This window comes from Maniola jurtina, chromosome 13, assembly GCF_905333055.1.
Source record: "Maniola jurtina chromosome 13, ilManJurt1.1, whole genome shotgun sequence".
Classification (NCBI taxonomy): Eukaryota; Metazoa; Arthropoda; class Insecta; order Lepidoptera; family Nymphalidae; genus Maniola; species Maniola jurtina.
This window is the reverse complement of record NC_060041.1, coordinates 1,065,774-1,087,133: the sequence shown is the minus strand read 5'-3', so window position 1 is coordinate 1,087,133 and position 21,360 is coordinate 1,065,774. Positions and strand designations below refer to the sequence as shown.

General features: G+C 40.7%; 2 protein-coding genes across 2 annotated transcripts; one reads left to right on the top strand and one right to left on the bottom strand.

The window, feature by feature from the left end:
* The first annotated feature begins 715 nt into the window (after window positions 1-715).
* Window positions 716-13,516, top strand: LOC123870968 (transmembrane protease serine 9-like). Its single transcript, XM_045914485.1, has 17 exons — window positions 716-831; window positions 1,874-1,931; window positions 2,341-2,497; window positions 3,391-3,563; window positions 4,176-4,283; window positions 4,597-4,736; window positions 5,189-5,297; window positions 6,122-6,251; window positions 6,660-6,733; window positions 6,811-6,878; window positions 8,004-8,067; window positions 8,939-9,095; window positions 9,516-9,688; window positions 10,185-10,292; window positions 10,796-10,935; window positions 11,591-11,699; window positions 12,597-13,516. The coding sequence occupies exons 1-17, from the start codon at window positions 781-783 to the stop codon at window positions 12,725-12,727; spliced, it is 1,950 nt and encodes a 649-aa protein (XP_045770441.1). The 5' UTR covers window positions 716-780; the 3' UTR covers window positions 12,728-13,516.
* A 263-nt stretch (window positions 13,517-13,779) lies between these two features.
* LOC123871493 (apolipophorin-3-like) lies at window positions 13,780-17,133 on the bottom strand. Its single transcript, XM_045915345.1, has 4 exons — window positions 16,976-17,133; window positions 16,169-16,381; window positions 14,873-15,031; window positions 13,780-13,986 (listed from the first exon to the last, which is right to left on the bottom strand). Exons 1-4 carry the CDS (start codon window positions 17,015-17,017, stop codon window positions 13,837-13,839), a joined length of 564 nt encoding a protein of 187 aa, XP_045771301.1. The 5' UTR covers window positions 17,018-17,133; the 3' UTR covers window positions 13,780-13,836.
* Between the last annotated feature and the right edge of the window lie 4,227 nt (window positions 17,134-21,360).

Sequence of the window (21,360 nt, the reverse complement as noted above, 5' to 3'; positions counted from 1 at the left end):
GTAAGCATTTTTATTGAATCGAATAATCCAATTCAGTGTTTCCAATATCTGTCACACTGTCCAGCGACTACACTCTATTCACGGAGAGAAATAGTATAGGACTCTCTCTGTTACGTAATCCTATACAAATGATAAAGACAAAACACTCGGTGACCTTTTACCATTTTGAGTCACCAACCAATCGCAAACGAAACTATGTTTTCGAATTGAATTTCAAATGTTTTTTGAAAACATTTTCGAATTGAATTTCGAATGTTTTGCGACGTGCTTTGCCAGAGCAAAAAGGACATATAGACGGGCAAGTTGCCATCCTTATGTCGTTGACATTCCATCCATCACCAAATGTTTTGCGTCATCATTCCTCATACGCATGGCTAAGGTTTGGCATACTCTTCCGCGATCTGTATTTCCTACCAATTACAATCCGGTTATCTTTAAAACAAGAGTGAATAGGCATCTTCTAGGCAAACGCGTTCCATCTTAGGCCACATCATCACTTTCTATCAGGTGTGATTGTGGTCAAGGGCTTGCCTATAATGAATAATAAAAAATAAAAAAATGACGTAGGAATATATTTACGACGGTATTTATTATTGTAATTGTACCTAAACTTTACGCACGAACTGTAAAATCTATAGATAGTGATACTTACTAGAATTTATTGTTTTTATCTGTTAATCCCGCTGTCTGTTCTTAAACCTAGGGATATCTAAATATTGGTACTTGGCAAGTACTTATATCGTGAAAAACATAGCTATAATCAGTCTATAACTGGCTATCATGCAGGGGATGTACTTTTTGGGACTTCTGGTTGTCTGTGGACTTGTGAAGGTATGTGTGTTTTTGTGTATAAATAAACATAGTTTACCTACACATTTATCTAATTTAGATTAAAAAAAAGTTGAAGAAGTGTATGGCGGTTCGCCGGGTCAGGTATATTTCAATTCATTTTTCTTTGTCTAGAATATGTTAGAGCTACATAAAATACATATCAGAGGGTCGAGCTAGTGCTCGTGCTAGCTCGCAGATTTTGCTGATGTGACGTCCCACTCCCATCGCAGATTTAATAAATAATAAATAAATGTCGGTACCGCCGACATTTATTTATTTATTATTTATTAAATCGGCTCGATCCGACATAAATGAATAAACGTTTATTCCAGATATTTATTTTGTGCTAAGCCTATATATTTTAAAACCCTTACCTAGTTTGAGTGCTGTTGCCAGAAAAACGCCGCGCTTCGGCTCTCCCAATGAGCGTTGCGCATAAGAGTAATGACCGGATTTGTAAAAATCAGCTGATTGTATATCTAATACACAAGCTTATATCTAATACGCCAGCTTTTACTAGCGACTTTATTCACGTAGAATATATTATGTAGATATTGTCCGCGATAAAAAGAAGCCGATATCCATATCTAGGTCCTTCTCATTCTAAGAGGAGACCCGGACTTAGTAGTGAGCCGTCGACGGTTTGATCATGATGATGATGATCCGTATCAAGGATGCAGACGCTGAACGTCGAAATCTGTGAAGAATTTGAACCATGTAGGTTTGAAATGAATTGGGACTTACCTAGGCACGAGTAGTCATATCAAAATTTATACTATCTACTGGATCATTAGATATAAGATAACATAAAAATATATAAATTACATGCACGCGTCAGGCCAGGATGGCAATCGGGGTATGAGGTGGGGTGACGCCCCGCTCACCCGCCCGTCACCCGTGCTACCCCGCACCGGGTTAGCCATCTCCCCCTGTCGCGAGGTGTTTTGTTTAACTATTGATCACTTTCAAAGTTAAGGTACAGGTAAATTATAAAAATTACACGCATACCTATTATAATATGTACTTAATATCGATGTTACAGGGTTATGAAAATCCTTTGAGAAAGCAAGCTGTATACATTGAGGACATACAACCAAGCAGTACGTATTTTATTATTATTACGTACTTGTTTTAATTTTAGGTAAAAATTGATATTAACTATCAATAAAATTACTAGAATAATAATGCAAATAATTTGTGACCACTTCCAGCTTCACGAGTCACGACCATTTTAGATTTGGTAGCCACGTCTGGTTTGAACCTACCCAAATGAAATATTAATAATTAATTAATTCCAGAAGTGGCCGGAATTTGATGGTCATTAGGGTTCCGTACCCAAAGAGTAAAAACGGAGCCCTATCAATGTCACTCTGCTGTCTGTCCGTCCATCCGTCCGTTCGTTCGTCCGTTCGTCCGTCCGTCCTTTCGTGACAATATGGGTAGTGAATACGTACCTAGTGAATTGCCTTTGAATTAGTACTAGTGAAGTACCTTTGTATATATTTATAGATGGGCAGCGTATCACAGGAGGCTGGGAGACCAAGGAAGGTCAGATCCCCCACCAGGTCAACATACGCATGATCAACCCTTGGGGGACCGTGTCCTCATGTGGCGGCTCCATCATACACTCTGAGTGGATAGTCACGGCTGCACATTGCTTGGGAAAGTATGTTTAAACTTACCATCATTATCTCCATCATGGCTGGTTCACTACAGACCACGGGCCTCCGCATGAGAATTGAGAAGGGTTTAGCCATAGGCGACCACGCAGGCCAAGTGCTGATTGGCAGATTTCATACACCTTTGAGAACATTACGGAGAACTCTCAAGCATGTGGGTTTCCTCACACTGCTTTCCTTCCTCGTTAAAGTAAGTTATACATCATTGCTTTTAAACTTTACTAATAATGTAGGTACTTTGGATAACTTATTGATAATAATTTTAAATGTTTGTTTAAAAATTTGTAAACTTAATTCAAATCGTTTTGCGTTGTCAAAAGGTCACGCATCTCCCTATTCAGTGTGTCTCGCCCGAAAATGTAGATTGAAAGGTACTCTTACGCGCTATATAAAAAGGAGGAGGTTCTCGATTCGTCGGAATATTTTTTTTCCTTAGTTTACTTAAAGAAAAACAAGTTACTCCTCGCTGAAATGCGTAAGTGGCGCACTACGCGGCCCATACGACGATCATGATACAAGTAAAAAACCTAAACCCAGAAAGTCGGGCCTTTTCAGTGCGACGCGGATGGCCTGCGCGGACGTCCGCGGCGGACGGTGGAGTGTATGAAACCTCAACAGCGCGTTCAGAGCGACGCGGAGCTGTCCGCGTCGCGGAGTTGTTGAGGTTTCATACATTTTGTCGTCCGTCGCGGGCGTCCGCGTGGGTCGTCCGCGTCGCACTGAAAAGGCCCTAAAACGCCGGGCGAATCGCGTCGCTTACGTATTTCTCCGAGTAGGTTTCTGCGATTTGTTTATCTTTTAAGCAAACTAAGGAAAACTAAAGTAAGTATACCGAATACCATATTTAATCTTTGATGACATCTGTTGTACTTTTTTGTAGCCGCGTAACATTCGTCGTACGCTTGGGGGCCCATGACCTCACTAAGCCGACCATCATAATGGAGGAGTCCATCACCAACCGCTTCCTGCATCCTAACTACAGTGAAACAATGGGATTTGTGCAGGCTGATGACATTGCACTGCTCAAACTGAGTTCGGATATTCCTTGGGGACGTAAGTTATAAACAACTTTGTGGTTACATTGGCTGCTGCCCTGGGCCTATAACCTGATTCAGCCGACCATTACGAGGAGTCTGTTATAAGCCGTTTTTTTTAAAGACTAATCATGACTAATATAATAAGCGCAAAGCTGTGTTAGGAGTAGGTACGACAATAATGCAACGGGTGGGGTTTGAACCGCTGACCTTTCGGAATTCAGTCCGCTCCTCAACCGTTGAGCTATTGAGGCTCTAATTATATCTAAATAGGTTTATTGCATCTGAACTACAGTTACATCATGAAGTTTGTGCAGCCTGATTATATTGCACTGTCAAGCTAAAAAAGCCAATCTTTGAGGATTTAAGTTATATCTTTGTAGGCACATTTCTTGTAGGTAACCATAACCTGACTTATCTAACCATCGTAACTGGAGAGTATAAACTCCTTAGTGGTCGACCAAGTCACTGTAAATGTAAGAAGCGGTTGGTGTTTTTGATAACACCAACGCGCACGTTCTACATTAAATTTTTGGAGCCACCTGAGCCTGGGCCTATAACCTGAGTCATCCAACCATCATAACGGAGGTTATTTAGATCTTGTATGAAAAACAAAATATGCTGTTCACAGGTACGATCCAGCCAGTTCGTCTCCAGAGCTCTAAGCAGATGGACAACGACTATACTGATGTACTCCTGACAGCCAGCGGTTATGGGCTCACCAATGATCGAACGCAGGGTAATATCGGTTAACATCCACTACTGCCAACATTGCTTTATAGCCATCTCCTTCTCGGTACACTACAATGAATATTCATTCTATTCTTCTCACATTTTAGCAGTTGAGGTTATGAAAACAACATGTAATACATTTTCCGTAGTATTTCAAATTTCTTCTGACGCTAAGTAATCACTCTCAGCTTTCACTAAGCAGACTCCAGCATAAAAATACGATTCAAGAAAAATTACGGCTTTCCTTTGAAGGGCACGAACAGCGTCTTCTATGAGGTTTCTGGAAAGTTTCTCATTTCTTAATCAATCATAAATTTCAGGTGGAACAAATTCCGAAGTCCTCATGTATGTGACTCTTCGTGGCATCAGTAACCAGCGATGCCTCGACTGGTACCTCTATATGGACCCACAAACAGTCTGTGCCCTGTATTTTAACACAACTACACAATCTACTTGTGCGGTTAGTATCTATTAATTTTTTTGAATAAAAATAGCCAGCAAAGGAGCAGACGGGTCACCTGATGCTAAGTGAACGTGACAGTGAAGTACCACCCATGAACACTTGCAGCACCAGAGGAACCGCCAATACCTTGCCCACCTTTCAGGAATTTATTGATCCGGCCTTTGAATAGCCCCGTATTGATCTAGTGGGAACACCGCCAAAGGGTGTTGGTTCCACAGTTTGCATATTACAAAATCAAACCGGGTAATGTACCCAAGATCTACTATCCATTCGTGATATAAAAGTTTAATAAATAGTTAAAGTATATTAAAAACAATAACGTCTATTGGCACCTAAAATATGACTTACCATCAACAGTCCCTGAACCCTTATGGCTTAGGAATTAGGAGCACTTCACCAACGCACCGATGAGCAATGCAATCAATAAAATTATTTGATTTCGAATGCAGGGTGATAGTGGAGGTCCAGTAACCCAGGTCGACAGAGACGGTCAGCTCACGTTGGTCGGAATAGTCAGCTTTGGTCACCGACAGGGCTGCACCCATGGAATACCCACAGGTATAGTTCTTGAAATCCACGGCTTCTTCTTCTTCTCTCTGGGCTGGTTTCCGCACTTAAACGTTTCCGTCCAAATCCACGGCTTATAGTTTGAGTATGCTGCGTAGATCTTACTGGCTGCTAAGCGTCACTAAGTGGAGTGGCGAGTGTGCAGCTCCGCCTGGGACTGAGCCCTAGGGCTTGAAGAAATGATTGGAGAGATAGGGCGCCAACGCCCTCCTATAAAAGCTCACACACAGCTCATGTGAGGCTCAGACACAGCTCACAGCTTGGGATGACGTTGGGATGGTTGTATTAGTTGGACTTGATTAGTCCGTACTCCAGACACCCCCGAGATCGTGGCACGAGTCCAAGGTAGGGTAACATTAGAAATCGGGGACCTCGACTTCGCTAGCGGAGACGCTATAAAGAGATTGAATTTGTGTTGCGCTACAAAATTGTGTGCGTCGTCGGCCATGATTTGATCGTAGGGCATCTTTTATGGGAAAGTCATCATATTGTTACTTTTTATGATTTTAAAGGAACAACTGCTGAACTCAGCAGAAGAAGCAGAAGATCTTCATTGTTTCTTGCCGTCTCTTCTCGGTGGAATCTTCATTCCGAACTGTTGGTAGAGTCACAGATGTAGGATTAAAAGATACAAGTTGTCCTTCATTCCGGCTCTTCTTCTGCTTGAGGCATTTTAATTTTAATGCTCAAGGATTCCTCAATCGCCGGGATAACCGACTCTTAGTTATGAGATGTGATGTGTGACAATTTAAGATATAAAAGTTTTTCTTTCTTTCTTTCTAATGATATAAATAAACTTTGATTTTGTTTCCCAGGTCACGTGCGTCCAGGTTACTACCACGCGTGGATCCGTGAGACCACTGGTATTAACTTCGATTGGGACAGTTCTGCATCTGAAGCGGCTGCACCAGAATCAGGCTCCGATATCCACATTGTAAACAAATAGTCCCTTTGTCATACACGATGAAAGAAATAAAGTTTTGTATTTTTAAAACAACTCTTTTATTTATTTATTAGTAATAAAATGAACCCTAAACTTAAAGTTTTCTAAAGAGAGGATAAGTTCTGTAATTTCTATTAAGTAATTTCCTCACGATTTTTTCCTTCAAGCGAGTGATATTTAATTGCTTAAAACGCACATAGCTTCAAAAAGAAGAGGTGCGTGCCCGGGATCGAGCCCCCGATCTCCTGAGTAGGAGACGTACAAGACGTACGTCTCCTACTCAGGAGATCGGGGGCTATCACGGTTTTTTCTTGGTGACCAACGACTAATCTATCCGACCATCATTTTAAACTTTTACTTACTATGGAAGAATTGGTAAAATCTTCGGAAAACCCCAAGAAATTCGACAGTCTGCTTCACGTGTTTAGGACGTCATGTGACGTAGCAGATATTACGCCAACAATCAAGATTTTAAAATCTATAAGTAAGTAGATAAATATAAAATAATTTACGTTATCTTTTAATCCTGCTATGGTCGAAAATCAATGTATCGGAATTTAGTATTCAGTTGTGAATTGGCAGCCATGCAGGGAATATACGTAGGAATTCTAGTCTTCGGACTCGTTCAGGTAATCTCTAAATGATCGTATTCTTCATTGCTGAGGGTTGTCACCCCTTTCAGTAAGATCACATTAGAATAATTATTGTGCGGAGGGCTATCTGATTTTATCCTTATTTTATTTTTATTTATTTAGTTAAAGACTTAATAAAAAGTGAACATTTTAAACCAAACTTTGTAGACCTAGATAAAATCTGAGACTGGTGTTTCCAATTTGCAGCACAAATAGACTAGTATGTGCTACTGCTGACTAAAATCATTGGCCTTAAAAAGACTAATTTATTATAAGATAAAAAACTGAAGGTCAAATATTTTTCCTCGGAAATACACATAAGCGAGGCTCTTTGCCCAGAACGGCGCTTTTAGACGCTCTGGTCAAAATAATGTTTCAAAAAATTCAGCAAAAGATAAGCTGCGAGAAATAAATATTATTCAGAGTTCATTTTCCACCAGAAGATGATACTAAAATCTACTATAGGTATATTATTAAAATCTACAGGGTAATCTACTAGGTCTTGCACAGCAGGGCCTGCCCATTGCCACTTCAGCTTCGCAACACATTTAGTTATGTGGGCTACTTGATGCCTTATCGGGTGACAGAAAAGCTGGCTCATTTTTTGCGCAACGGATCAGCTTGGCTGTCCAGCGCGGAAATGCAGCCAGTATTCTTGGCACCATTCCACGCGGGCAAGATTTTTATAGTAATTAGATAAGGCTTTAAGTTTTATTATAATACTAGCGACCCGCCCCGGCTTCGCACGGGTGGACATTTATTTTTTCTATTTCCCGGGATAAAATGTAGCCTATACGGATTCAGAAGAATCCCTTTAAGTAATGGTAAAAGAAATTTTGAAATCGGTCCAGTAGTTTTTGAGCCTATTCAATACAAACATACAAAAATACAAAGGTTTCCTCTTTATAATATTAGTATAGATTTTAATTTAAAAAAAAGAAAAAAAAGTTACTTTGATATTACCTAGATATCATGTAAAAACCCAAGATAAGTACCTACGTACCTACCAATATTGTTATCTCTTAAATCCATTGAAACTAGAGCTAATTAGTTTGATAATGCTAGGTCAATTTGATTAGGTAGAGGTTTCATGTTTAGTGAAAATTATACCAATGTTTTCAGGCGTACGAGTACCCTTCAGTGAGGGACGACAAACCAGTTTACATTGAGGATATTAAGCCAAGTAGTAAGTATAACATCTATTTATTTGCTAAAAAAGTTTCAAAAAAACCGTTTAATCTGCATCCTCTCCTCTCCTCACTCTCCTTTGCTGGCGAAACTTCAAAGTCTCGATCACCGCCGTAAGGTCGCCGGCTTATTGGTGTTAGAATATATTTCAGAGAGTGTGCACAGGAACTTTTCGATCTTGTCCCCCCTTCACTATTTTACCACCGAACCGCAAGACGTCGGGCGAGTTTCCATCCTTATGTCGTTGACATTCCATCTACACGCACGAAACGTTTTGCGTCTTCATTCCTCATACGCATGGCTAAGGTTTGGAATACTCTTCCGCGATCTGTGTTTCCTACCAATTACAATCCGGGTATGTTTAAAACAAGAGTGAACAGGCACCTTCTAGGTAAACGCGTCCCATCTTAGACCACATCATCACTTTCCATCAGGTGTGATTGTGGTCTAGCGCTTACCTATAGTGAATAAAAAAAAAAACTCACTTTTTTCTAACTAAATATCAGGTTTATGGACTTGAAACATGCAAATGCAAGCGCAGGTTTGGTTAGCTCACAGACCACCTCAGATAGGGTTAGTCGAACCTTTCGCTAATTGATTTTCGCTAATTCCCGAGAGTACTTTTTATTTCACGTTAGTTTGCAATACGAGCGTTTCAAGTAGCTTCGTAAAAAAAGTTTTTTGCCCGTAAACTGATTTAGGATTACAGAAGAAGAACAGGAATCACCAAGTTTGCTTTGGCGTCTACGATTAATTGAGTAATATCCTAAAAAAATATACAATTTATGCAGAAAAATGTCAACTTTTGTTTGATGCCCTAAGATTAGTGCCGTCGCGTTAGGGTAAAATTCTTGATTTTTCTCATTTAGATGGGGAACGTATCACAGGAGGTTGGGAGGCGAGAGAAGCGCAGATCCCCCACCAGATCAGCCTGCGCATGATCAACACCGTTGGCGCCGTGTCCTCGTGTGGCGGCTCCATCATACACCCCGAGTGGATCATCACAGCTGCCCACTGTTTGGCTAAGTACCTCTTCACCTATCAAATAATTACCATTTGGTGGTCTCCACATAGATACAGATACAAGATGACGTTACTCAAACTTGTAATGCGCAACTCAAAATATGACCTGCTACAGCATATAGAAAAGAGAAATAAGTTTCTAGAATATGTCTGCAAAATTTCATGGACTTTGGTTGCTTACTATTCAAATGAAATTGGAACTTCGTTTGTATGAAGCGAGTGACGGAGAGACCCCTCTTAATCATAGCTCTTATAGTACGCGATATGTCGAGATGGCAATCGGGGTGGGGACGCCCCGCACACCTGCACAGCCCCCACCCAGTGCGGGATAGCGTGGTGGACGTGTGCGAGGCGTCCCTCCACCTCATACTCTGATTGCCACCTCGACCTATCGAGTACTATAACTTTAATTCTTTTTTATAGCCGCCATACATTCGTCGTGCGCCTAGGAGCCCAGAACCTCACCCGACCGACCCTCATAACGGAGGAAAGCATCGACAACCGCGTCATGCATCCCAACTACAGTGAAACGCTGGGATCCGTGCAACGGGATGACATTGCTCTGCTGAAACTGAGCCAGAGCGTCTCCTGGGGACGTAAGTTTTAACATACCTATCATTTCTTCTTCATCTTCTTTCTTAGCCTTTGTTAATCCATTGTTGGACATAGGCCTCCTCACGTGCACGCCATTCCTCTCGGTGTTGTGCGAGCCTCCTCCAAGTTTTTCCCCGTTTCTATCTATCATTTACATGTCCCTTAAACAATTTGTTTGACGATACCCGTACTGACGTTTTGAAAACCTAAATCCATGTGAACGGAGCAACAGTACCTTTATGGGAGCATCAGACTGCTGTTGCTCCCATAGAGGTATTGATGCTCCGTTGCAGCGTGACTGAAGGTCAAATAACAGACAAACACTTTCGCGTTTAATAATAGTAACGTTAAAACTGAAAGAATTTAAAGAAACATGGAAGGCTTTGAAAATAACCCTCCAAATTGTATGGAAACCTTCATCCAATACCTACCTGATCATAACATCTTACAATACGTGTAAAGAAAGGAATTGCTAAACATAAAACATTCTGTCTACAGCTACGATCCAGCCAATCCGTCTGCAGAGCTCAAAGCAGAAGGACACTAACTACGAAAACGACTTCCTCACCGTCAGCGGCTATGGACTGACTGAAGACCGCGCACTTGGTAACTAAGCTTTTTACCGTTTCAACTATTGTGAGTGATGCCCATTATAAATTAGTTCCGCATGCCTAAAGATCTGCAGGAACTGTCGAGAGATGATCTGGAGCCTCCCCCCCCCCACCTCAGCTTCCCCCCCCACTTCAGCGCCCTTCACCTCAGCTCCAATGGTAGACGTGTTTAATTTATTGAGTGTTTTGTTTTTAAGGTAAGATTAAATGGGCTTAGACCTCGTCTTTGCTATCGACCAAGTACCATTTGTATACAGTAATTTTAGCGTTCCGGTATGACACCGTGTAGAAACCAAAGGGGTATGGGTTTAGTAAATGGGTTCCAGGTTAGCCCGCTTGCATATAAAGCTGAGACTGCATCATCACTTACCACCAGGTGAAATTGCAGTCAAGAGCTAACTTCTATCTGAGTATAAAAAGCTTTGGGTAACCGAACTATATAATATTACGTCAATTGAATTGGTGCTCTTTCTAATTCCTTAAATCCTCTTCGTTTAGGTGGAAATACATCAGAAGTGCTCATGTTCGTGAATCTGCGAGGCATCAGTAACCAGGAGTGTCGCAGATGGTTCCTCTCCATCCATCCTCAGACAGTGTGCGCGCAGTACTACAACAATACGAGACAGTCCTCCTGTTCAGTTAGTATTTTTTTAACTAGAGTAAGGCTGGCAGCGCGTTGAAGTGGGGCAGAGTGAACTAGAGTGAGAGAACTCTCAGTTTGATCCAGAACCGACGATATGTCAAATATTAGGCTATGGTGACGTGAAATTATAGGCCTATAATAGGGCTATCTGCGTCAAATGTCCTGCCTGTGACGTCGACGCCTCGACGTTTTATTAGATGTTCTCTGACTGCCGTGAACTGTGACGATCTATGTGCCCGGCAATGCATGACGGGATTTCTAATACTATTCTGAAGAAATAATATAAAATAATTACACTTTATATTTTTACGCAAGACATTTCACACCTTTGTTACCTGTTATCTCCCAAAGACACCATGACCCAAACTTTATATAGTCGCTGATCGTTCCTCCCTGTGTTGGGATACGCAAAGATTCTTTCAACTATTATAAAATAATAAAGATCTGGCCTTCCAGAGCTCTCTCTATAAGTACATCCAGCTGTTGATGTGTATGATTGAAAACGATAACTACTCTTCTTTCTTCTTTATATTGTGTTTCTTTCCAGACGTAGTCGTCTGCTGTAAGTGGTGCGGCTCGTCACCGATCACTGCAGCCATCCAAGCTCACTCAGCGATGGCGAGATGTTTAATATTTTGTTTGTATTGCAGGGTGACAGTGGTGGTCCTCTGACCCGCGTGGACGAGGATGGTGAACTCACAATGATTGGAATCGTGAGCTTCGGTTCTTCTCGGGGCTGTACCGTTGGATTCCCGACTGGTAATGAACGAATCTTAGAGGCGATGGCTGTTGGAGCCCGAAAGTCCTTCAGTGGAGACCGCGTATAAGCAAGCGTAGTGTGGAACACCGTCCATCACGATGGATGGATGGATGGGTGGGTGGATAAAGCGGCTGGCTGGATGAGGAAGGCTGATGACCGGGTGTGGTGGCGCTCTTTAGGGATGGCCTATGTCCAACAGTTAACATCCACAGGCTGATGATGATGATGAATGGTCTATCTATAATGACTCTACAATATCCTAGCTGATGTCTGTGCCTGTGTATGCATGGATTAAAGTTTGGTCAGAGTTCCCTAGAGACTCCTTATTGGATACAAATATGTGTTACTAAATCGGTGATAGGACGGTTAAGACGTCGGCTTTCTATTAGGAAGGTCGTGAATTCGATCTCAGACTTCTAACTTTTTATAGTTCAAGTAATTCAACATCACTTGCCTTATCAACGGTGAAGGAAAACATCGTAAGGAACTCCATGATGTTCACAAAAGTGTGTGATACCAGTCCGCAGTTCGCTAGCGTGGTGGACTCCATAGTCCACCACGCTGGCCCACTACTCAGAACGGGTCTCCTCTCGGAATGGAAAAGATTTTGACCAGAGGAGACCTCTTCCGAGAGGAGACCCGTACTGAGTAGTGGGGTTGCGAAGTATGATGATGATGTTCGATTTAAAAGAGATCAAAATTCTCAGTTAAATAATATATCGTACCTATATCCAAAGTGCAAGCTAAAGATTCTTACAATCCATGCCCGTCAAGAAAAGGTCTAAACCCTTCTGTGGATTTGGATATACAATATACATATGCCAAAGGCTTCCAAAAGGTGTAAGTCTTTCTATGGATTTCGAAGGTTGAAATGATGAATAAAATTTGTTTTCCAGCGTACGTGCGTCCAGGTCACTACCACGCCTGGATTCGTGAGAGCACCGGCATCGACTTTGACTGGGACAGCTCTGAACCTATCACTCTTGTGCCAGAATCTGAATCCGAAGTGCAAGTTGTGGATAAATAGAAAACCAGTGAAAACCCTTTGATTAAATTGTCATCCACGATGTCAAGACCAATAATAATAATAATGAAGAGTAAACAAAACATACGGATAATAATATTCATTTTGGTTCTTTTCAAATCAACCTGACCATTGTAGTTTCTTTTGAACCACTGAAATTAGGAACATCGTAATCTTTTCGATTGGCTGACACTCTGAAGTTAGTGACTTTAATTAGTAAGTAATTACCTACAGTGGAAGATAACTATTGGTTCGCAATTAATCAATTTCCGTTAATTAACAATGACAAACGTGGAACCGTGAATTACTGCACATACTTACCAGCAGTTAGAATTTTACAAGGTTTTCTTAAACTTCTACCTTTTTGGTTTAATTTAGGCAACCCCCTTAACCAACTACTACCTATCACCGCTTAGTCAAGGAATTTGGCCAGCATTTACCAGTATTTTTCTAGGTAATTTCATGCAAACAAGGAATGTCTCTTCTTGAACTCGAGCTTACTTTAATTAAATTAAGAATCTACGAACCACAATGTACAACCGTCATAAAAATCAGGGTGTCCCTGTTACATATGGTAAGGAGTAGTGTTAACAGCTAACAGCATTTTTGAGTTGATCGCTAGACACGCATAGACAGCTGAAAATTTTAGGACTTTCAGCAAAGCATTGTTACTTTATGTTATTCCTGCCATTTTCTTTGCTTGATTTGACAGCCAATTTATCTCAGTTTTGGGCGTAAATAAGACGCAAAAAATAGTTCCTATTTCTTAAGGTTAACCGCCAACAGCATCGTCGAGTTAATTACTAATACCTGCTGACTAGCACTTGGCTGCAATCAGACCTGCTAGCAAGTAACGATGCAGCCTAAAATAGAGCGCGCTTGCCTAGAAATTGCCTATTCACTCTCGACTTGAAGGTACCCATATTATAAGTGGAAGGGAAAACTGATGCCGGAAGGGCGTTCCATATCCTAAGGGTTCGAATAGGTTTACCATTCTCCTTATGATTTGACAGCTAATTTATCTCAGATTTGGGGAGTAAATAAGACGCACAGGCTAGAAGAATATAGCTATTTTATTGTAGTGTAATATGTGATGACAGCGGGGGCGCAGCTCACTGCTTGGTGGCGACCTCGTGCAACTTCTTCTGGACCTCCTCGGCTTGCTTTACGAAGTCGTCGTACGCGGACTTGATCTGTGGTGCCAGCTTTTGGTTGGTCTGCTCCATGTTGGCCGCAACTTCCTTGGCCAACTTTTGACTCTCCTGTGGACGAAGCAATTTGTTTTATAAGTATGCACTATTGTTTTAACGACAAACGAAACCGTCCGCAATCCATTTTGGACTTGCCTTTACACAAGTTTAAAAATCTATTAAAACTCTACTCCTGAGAAAAGCATATTATACAATCGAATATTATGTAATTGATAAAAGAGCGTGGATTTGACCTGCAGCTCGCTCCAGCGATGACCGGGACTTCAATTACTTTTATACATGGCATAATATTTTGTATATCAAATCTTTGAAAAGAGCAACCGCCGAGTTTCTTGCTGGTTCTTCTCGGTAGGAAAGGTATTCCGAACCAGTGTTTAATCGTCAAGAGCATCTTGACGATTCAAAAGTACTTGTAAAGGTCTAATTGAATAAACATAATTCGAATTTGAATTTGAATCGTGACGATCTAAGTAATTTAGAAACGAAGTAAGAAATTATACAACTTCAACTACATTTTGTAAGTTGGTCGACTATTATACTCTATACTTAACTTATAAAGTTTACTTGTATGTGAATGTTTTCCTTTTAATTTCGTTATATAATATTATACCTACTACATCCAAGAACATGACGATGACTTGCATTTGACCAATATTTACACCTCAAGCTTAATAGGTATTGGGCGCCGCAATATTTATAAAAACCCCTCCATACTAAGAGGGTTTTTATTCGTTGATCTACGTCGGGCACTCTGGTTCTCCCACGGATTTCCTCGTCACGTATTTTGTCCCTCAGAGAGATTCCCAACTTAGCCCGCTTTGAACTTTGAACGCCCCAACTTTGAACATGTGGACGAGGCTATCCGTCAGTGTCCACGTTTCAGCTGAAGGACTTTCGTCTTTAGGTTTATGTAAATAGGTGTGAGAATAGAACTTACAGCAACAACAGACTTGACAGTGGACTCGATCCTCTCCCGCAGCTGGGTGGCGTGCTGTTCCACCTCGGGGTGCGCCTTGCGGAGGTCCTCCGCGGCCTTCTGGATGTTGGCGCGCGACTGCTCCAGGGCCTCCTTCGCTTTGCCGCTCGCGTCGTTCACCTGGAAATAACCAATCATTAAATACATGACATAAAGGATCACCACTGACATCACTACCCATATTATTATGGACCTTTGCTCATATCATTACCCATATTACACTGATCTGCTTACAGAGCTAGTCTGTTTACAGAGGTTAATATAGCAACCCGTGTAGCGTAAAAATTTAACACAGGACTCTCCGTCACTCGCTCCATACAAACGTAGTTTCATTCTCATTTGAATATTAAGCCAGTCGACCAATGAAAATTTGTAAACACATTTTAGAAACTAATGCCGTGTCTGTAAACCTTTAAAAACTTGCATGCATGCTTGTACCTTAAGAACAAAATATTTTAACGTAAATCTAGAAACACAGACACAGATATTAGTTCCTAGAGTTTTGTAGAGTATCTACAAAATTTTGTTGCGTTATATTGGAATAAGAGCGAAACTAAGTTTGTTTCGAGTGCAATGGGCCAGCGTGGCAGACCCTACCATTCTGAGAATAGATCTGTGCTCAGTAAAGGGCTGGCAATGGCTTGATCATGCTGATGATAATGATGACGAATAAACCCCTCTAAAATCTCATATTGGTGGCAATAAACTCTTGATAAAATATGAAATTGCAAATTGTCATTATCAGACATTGCGCTAACCTTGACATTTAGGGGCAGGATTGATAACAATTATTACTTTTTTACACTGGAGATAGTTAAAACTGAGGTTACGAGAAAATTATTTTTAACTTGGTTGAATTGTTCACAAACTTTGATTCCTCGCTCTTTAAGGGTTCCTACTTTCACGGGGAAGGAATACATCGGATATGCCTGAGACTTCTCCAAAGGTGTGTGAAGTCTGCCAATCCGCACTTGGCCAGCGTGACAGACTATGATCAATGCTCTTCACATTCTGAGAGGAGATCCATTCCCACTTGTGGGCTTATTTAAGGGCTTTTATAACTATGTACATGTCAGCCCTATTATAATCTAATTAAATAAAAGAAACACAAAATTCTTAACCTAACAAAATAAACAGAAAGAAAAAAAAACATATCAGTAAAAGGCAACGCAAGTGATGCATTTCTCAAGAAATAAGACTTATGGATTCGAACAGACTTATGGCATCCTTATAATGATGATGATCAATAACACTTACCGCGTTCTGAAGAGAGCTTGAGAAGGCAGAAAGTTGCTTCAAAACTGAGTCCGAGCCATCTTTAAGTGCCTTGTTGAATTCTTGGGTATTCTTGGAGTTGGCTAAAGAGTTGATTTGTTCTGTGAAGGTCTTTGAGAACTCGGTCGCGTGTTTTTCGATCTCTTGCAAAGGGGATGGCGGCGGGGCATCGCGCCTCACTTGTCTCGCTGCAGCCTAAAAGAAGATTGACAACTTAACAAACATTTTTAACCAAACCTAATTCTTGAAAAGCCGGCATCAGATTAGCGGTTCTTCTGATGCTTCAAATGATGATGGGCGGTACTAGTCACTTAACATCTGGTAAGTGGTGATCCACCTGCACGTTTTCTCGTAATTTTTATTTAAAAAAAAAAGTTATGAATGCTATTCTGTTCCCTGATGATTGATGAAATTTTTACAATAGAACACTAAACAAGAACAAATATAATATTAATTATAAAAAGAAATTGAAAAGCAATTTGTTTTTAATCTAAGCGAAGACACTATCATCCAAGCAAAAAATATATCAGTCCTATCCATCGTTGAAAAAAGGCTTCACCTAATTTAAGCTAGTTAATTCCACAAAATACACCTGGTATCAGCTTCCTTCTATGCTTTTCCTATAAACTATATTAGGGAGTAATTTAAGGGATGGATAAATAAATTTCTAAAGAGCCGGAAAATCTTTGGCGGTTGTTCTTGAGCTGCAGGTGATCATGGCGGTAATCGTTTAGTACATAAGTGACCTGGCTATTCAGGAAAAAAAATTAAAGGATTAATAAAACTTACCAAAGCCAAGCAGGCAAAGAACAGGACGATAAATCTGGCCATTTTGTTTTTTTTAGTACTGGTTACGTGGTGATGTTGATGGTAGGAGAGTCCGGAACGTTATGCCCGATTCGGGATCCTACCGGGTATATATTGACTGACAGTTGATCCGCGGGGTGCGAGGAGGGGTGGGGAGGGTGGTAGATAGCACGTCTCCGGGGGAACTTTCCTGCGCACTGTAAACATGCCCTGCTTGTTTACAAAGTACAAAGTTACAAACACATTAGTAATTAGGTAAACTGCACTAAGTGCATAATGACCCGAAGATTATCATCGGCTGCAGATAAAGTCGGCCCTGAACCTTACATCCTACTGGAGGGGCATGTGACCGATGCTTGATCGTTTACAGAGATATCAGCTAACATCATAGAGCAGCTTCTGTTGTATTGAAGAAGGCGTTACTTTGCGGATTTACCATGATAAACAACCGCAATCTTAATTCCACCAAAAAAGATAAGTCTGTACACACAGCTAGCGATATGCAGCACCCGCCCTCCCACTACTAAAGAAGCAGGAAAAGCAAGCAATACACACCACCAACACAGCACCGCACAAATCTTTTAGAATACAATCAATGTACGTTTTACTTCAACACCGAAACATCCAGCATCCTCATGAGATGTAGACTCCACAACGCACAATTGCAATGTTTCCATAGGATTTAAAAAATCTAAACCCACACGTACAAAATCGCATCACCTAGTATTGTATAATCACACTAATAATAAAGGCGAAAGTTTGTGTGTATGTGTATGTGTGTGTTTGTCACGCAAAAAGTACTGGACGGATTTGGCTAAAATTTGGAATGGAGATAGATAATATCCTGGATTAGCACATAGGCTACTTTTTATCCCGGAAAATCAAAGAGTTCCCACGGGATTTCGAAAACCTAAATCCACGCAGACGAAGTCGCGGGCATCGGCTAGTATACTAACATATATATTTGTTTGTGAGATCATTAAGCGAAAACCTCTGAACCGATTGTAATAAAGTTTTCGCAGGTCGGGAATGTAATAAATATTTAGATTAATTAAATACGGCTCCAACTATAGAGCCTATTATAAGCTAGAACTATAATGTGGCTAATTCTTGTATACTTAATCTCTAAACTCAACACAAATGACAGGTCTAAACTCTAAATGTGTTGTTATCCTTTTCATAATGTTCTCCTTGTAAAGGACTAGATTTAGCGACTAGGACTAAGCTTAGCTTCTAGATTTAGACCTCTTTAGCTTTATTAACTGTAAAAGATTGCGTAAAAACGTCACTCGCTAACGTAATCCAATTTTTTTGCTCGTAAGGCAACATAGAAAGAGCACTAGAGGAAAAATTTGCTAAATGACTCCTTTTTTTGGGGATTTTTGTCCTATCTATGACTATTATTTTTAAATATCCGTGTTAATTTCTAATTGTGCCGATGTCGATGTAGGTAATTTCTTAATGGCATTAGTGTACCTAGACTAAATCAAACAGGATGGACGGTATGATTGTGTCTCAAAAAAACGCGAAAAGGAAACATCCATTTTTGAAAACGGTTAATAAAATTGAACAGAAAAACGGTCAAGCGCGAGTTGGACTCGCACACGGAGGGCTCCGTACCATCGTACAAGAAATAACACGGTCTATATTTTTTAAATTTGTACCTTATCTATCTAATTAATTTTTAATCTCTACCTATTACGATTCACGAGATAGGTACAGGGCTACAGGCGTACGGGCGGACAGTGACTTAGTAATAGGATCCCATCCCTTCCCTATCCTTTCGGGTACGGAACCCTAAAAATAAATTTAGTGGCCAAAATGCCCTAATAAGTAGGTACTTGTGGTTGTCAAGTTTTTGCAGTATTTACGGCAAATAGGATGTGATGATGTGTGTGGCATTCCGAACCAGTGGTAGATTATTTTGACGATTCAAAAGCACTTGTAAAAGTTTAATTGAATAAAAATACTTTGAATTTGAATTTGTGATAGGGTCCCAAGGTGCTAGAATTGCCCGCATCGAAAAGCGCAACGTTGGAAAAGGAAAAACGACATCAAACGAGTCGCAAGGAGTCACTGGATTCAGGCGGCGCAATATGTATGGAAGTCCCTACATGATCTATGCCCAGCTGTGGACATCCAGACCCAACCAGAGACAATCCAAAAATTATAAATTTCCAAATTGCCTCTGACCAGGAATCAAACTCCTCACTTCCCGGTTATAAGACCACTTGCTCGCCATTGCCCACTGCGCTAGGAGGGCTTCGACTATTTCAAAATACGAAACTACTGGTTATGGCCATAAAATATAAAACATTATGTATGTCAGTAACTACCAGTAGATTCGTATTTTGAAATAGTCGAAGCCCTAAATTTGAGGTGCGTATCCGGGATGGAACCTCCGACCTCCGATTAGGAGGCGAACGTCCTAACCACTAGGCTATCACCGCTAAGTAGGAAGAAGGCAGATCTAATTTTCTTACGTATTATCTATTAATTACTTACCTATAATTAGCTGTAATGACGGAAAAGTGCATTCATGCGCCGTGATGCAGGTTGGGGGTCGCGGATAAGACCCGGATCATAACCTATAACGATACCTACCTACCTACATCCCCTTACCGGAACTCCGTTCTACTTAGGTACGTGATTCTAAAATAATAAAATAAGGGTGCAACATACACGTTTGGGTTTAAAAGGCGGTCACTGAAAAACAGCGTTGGGGGCTGGAGCGTCTGGTACCTAACAGCCCGCTGACAGACAGACAGACGGACGGACTGACAGCGGAGGCTTAGTAATTGAGTTTGTTGGCACTTGGCACTCTTCGGGACTCGGCTACGGAACCCTAAAACATTGTAGTTGTAGTTTATACTTTATTGTAAAACAAAGCACAAACGACAGGTTACAAAAAGGAAAATTTAAAATGTAGGAATGTAATAATTGTATTTTTCTTTTTTTCTGTGGTTTCTTGGACATTTAAGCATAACTCCGGTTTAGGACTCCTTAGGTTCTAGCTCCAACCGATATGTCTGGTTAATGTTTGCTTTGCAACATTGTTTTTTGCGTCGTCGTAGGTCAGAACATTGTACCTATCTTAATATTAAGCAAAATCGCGGGCACATTGAGATAACAGAACGCTCTATAATCGGCATGACACATCCACGACATTCGATTCATCAGAGTTCAGTAATTTAGTGATTTCGTCAAGTTCAATAAACAATGGCCAAGGGTAAACCACTACACCAATTTTGCAAATTACCGGATAAAATTGGTTTGTAGTCTCGCCACAGATTAGGTACTTGAACTAGATAAGTGCCCGCGATTTCGTACGTTTCGGTTTTTAAAAATGTTGTGGGAACTCTTTGATTTTCAGTGACAAAAGTATGTTATTTCCCGGGCTGCAAGCTCTCTGTACCAAATAACAAATTCCATCAAAATCAGTCAAACGGATAGGCCATGAAATGACAGACAGACACATTTTCCCATTTCTAACCTTATTGTGTATTTCACTCCGATACCGGAGGATGCTTTCTGACATTTTCTGAGGATGCTTCGTGTTCGGAGCATAGCGTGCGTCGAGTGTGCTTTGGAGGATTTGTGTGTGTGGGGTTGCGTGGTGATGGGAGGGCGAACGACGCGTACGGCGTACCTATCGGCTATCGCATGCTGCATGTTGCACCATACAGATTTGTCTGTTTCAGCGGATTGTAGCAATCTAGCGACCCCCTTCGTAGCTTATTACAATTTTCGCAGGGATCCCTAATTTTTTTGAAAATAAAATACAGCCTATGTTACTCAAAAAAAATGTAGCTTTCTACTTGTGAAAGAATTTTCAAAATCGGTTCCGTAGTTCCAGAGGTTACTTGCAAATTTTACCTCTTATATAGGTAAGTATAGATTAGGCTTTATTACAATAAAACTTAAAGCTAGCCTTATTTATTTACTGTACAAATAATACCCGCGTGGTATGGTGCCACGAATACTGGCTGCGTTTCCGCGATGGACAGCCAGGTTGATCCGTTGCGCAAAAAATTTGCCAGCCTTCTGTCACCAGATGAGGTGAATCGCGGTGAAATGTCTCGTGAAATGTTTTTAGTAGGTATTCTGTGTCAATATTTTAATTATGTTTTTTAGGTATTAGTACCTACTATGTAGTGATTTTGAACTTTATTCTTCAGCTGTGGGTTCCTCCTAATGGTAAGGTCACGCACATCTCATTAGAAATGAGCATAACAAGTAATAAGAAATGAGTCAATAATGCATTAATTAATAGGCTAGTGTTATTGTTAGTAAACATGCGATTTATCTATTTGACTTAGGAACTCTCTGGCATCAGTCTGGCACACCCATCATGGTTAAGTATTATC

Excerpts from the sequence above, each read along its gene's own strand:
- LOC123870968 (XM_045914485.1), top strand. The coding sequence starts at position 781 with ATGCAGGGGATGTACTTTTTGGGACTTCTGGTTGTCTGTGGACTTGTG. Across the intron at positions 2,498-3,390 it reads GCTGCACATTGCTTGGGAAA|CCGCGTAACATTCGTCGTAC; the intron begins GTATGTTTAAAC and ends ACTTTTTTGTAG. Across the intron at positions 6,879-8,003 it reads TAGTCTTCGGACTCGTTCAG|GCGTACGAGTACCCTTCAGT; the intron begins GTAATCTCTAAA and ends CAATGTTTTCAG.
- LOC123871493 (XM_045915345.1), bottom strand. The coding sequence starts at position 17,017 with ATGGCCAGATTTATCGTCCTGTTCTTTGCCTGCTTGGCTTTG. Across the intron at positions 15,032-16,168 it reads CAAGCTCTCTTCAGAACGCG|GTGAACGACGCGAGCGGCAA; the intron begins GTAAGTGTTATT and ends GGTTATTTCCAG. Across the intron at positions 13,987-14,872 it reads CTGTCAAGTCTGTTGTTGCT|GAGAGTCAAAAGTTGGCCAA; the intron begins GTAAGTTCTATT and ends CTTCGTCCACAG.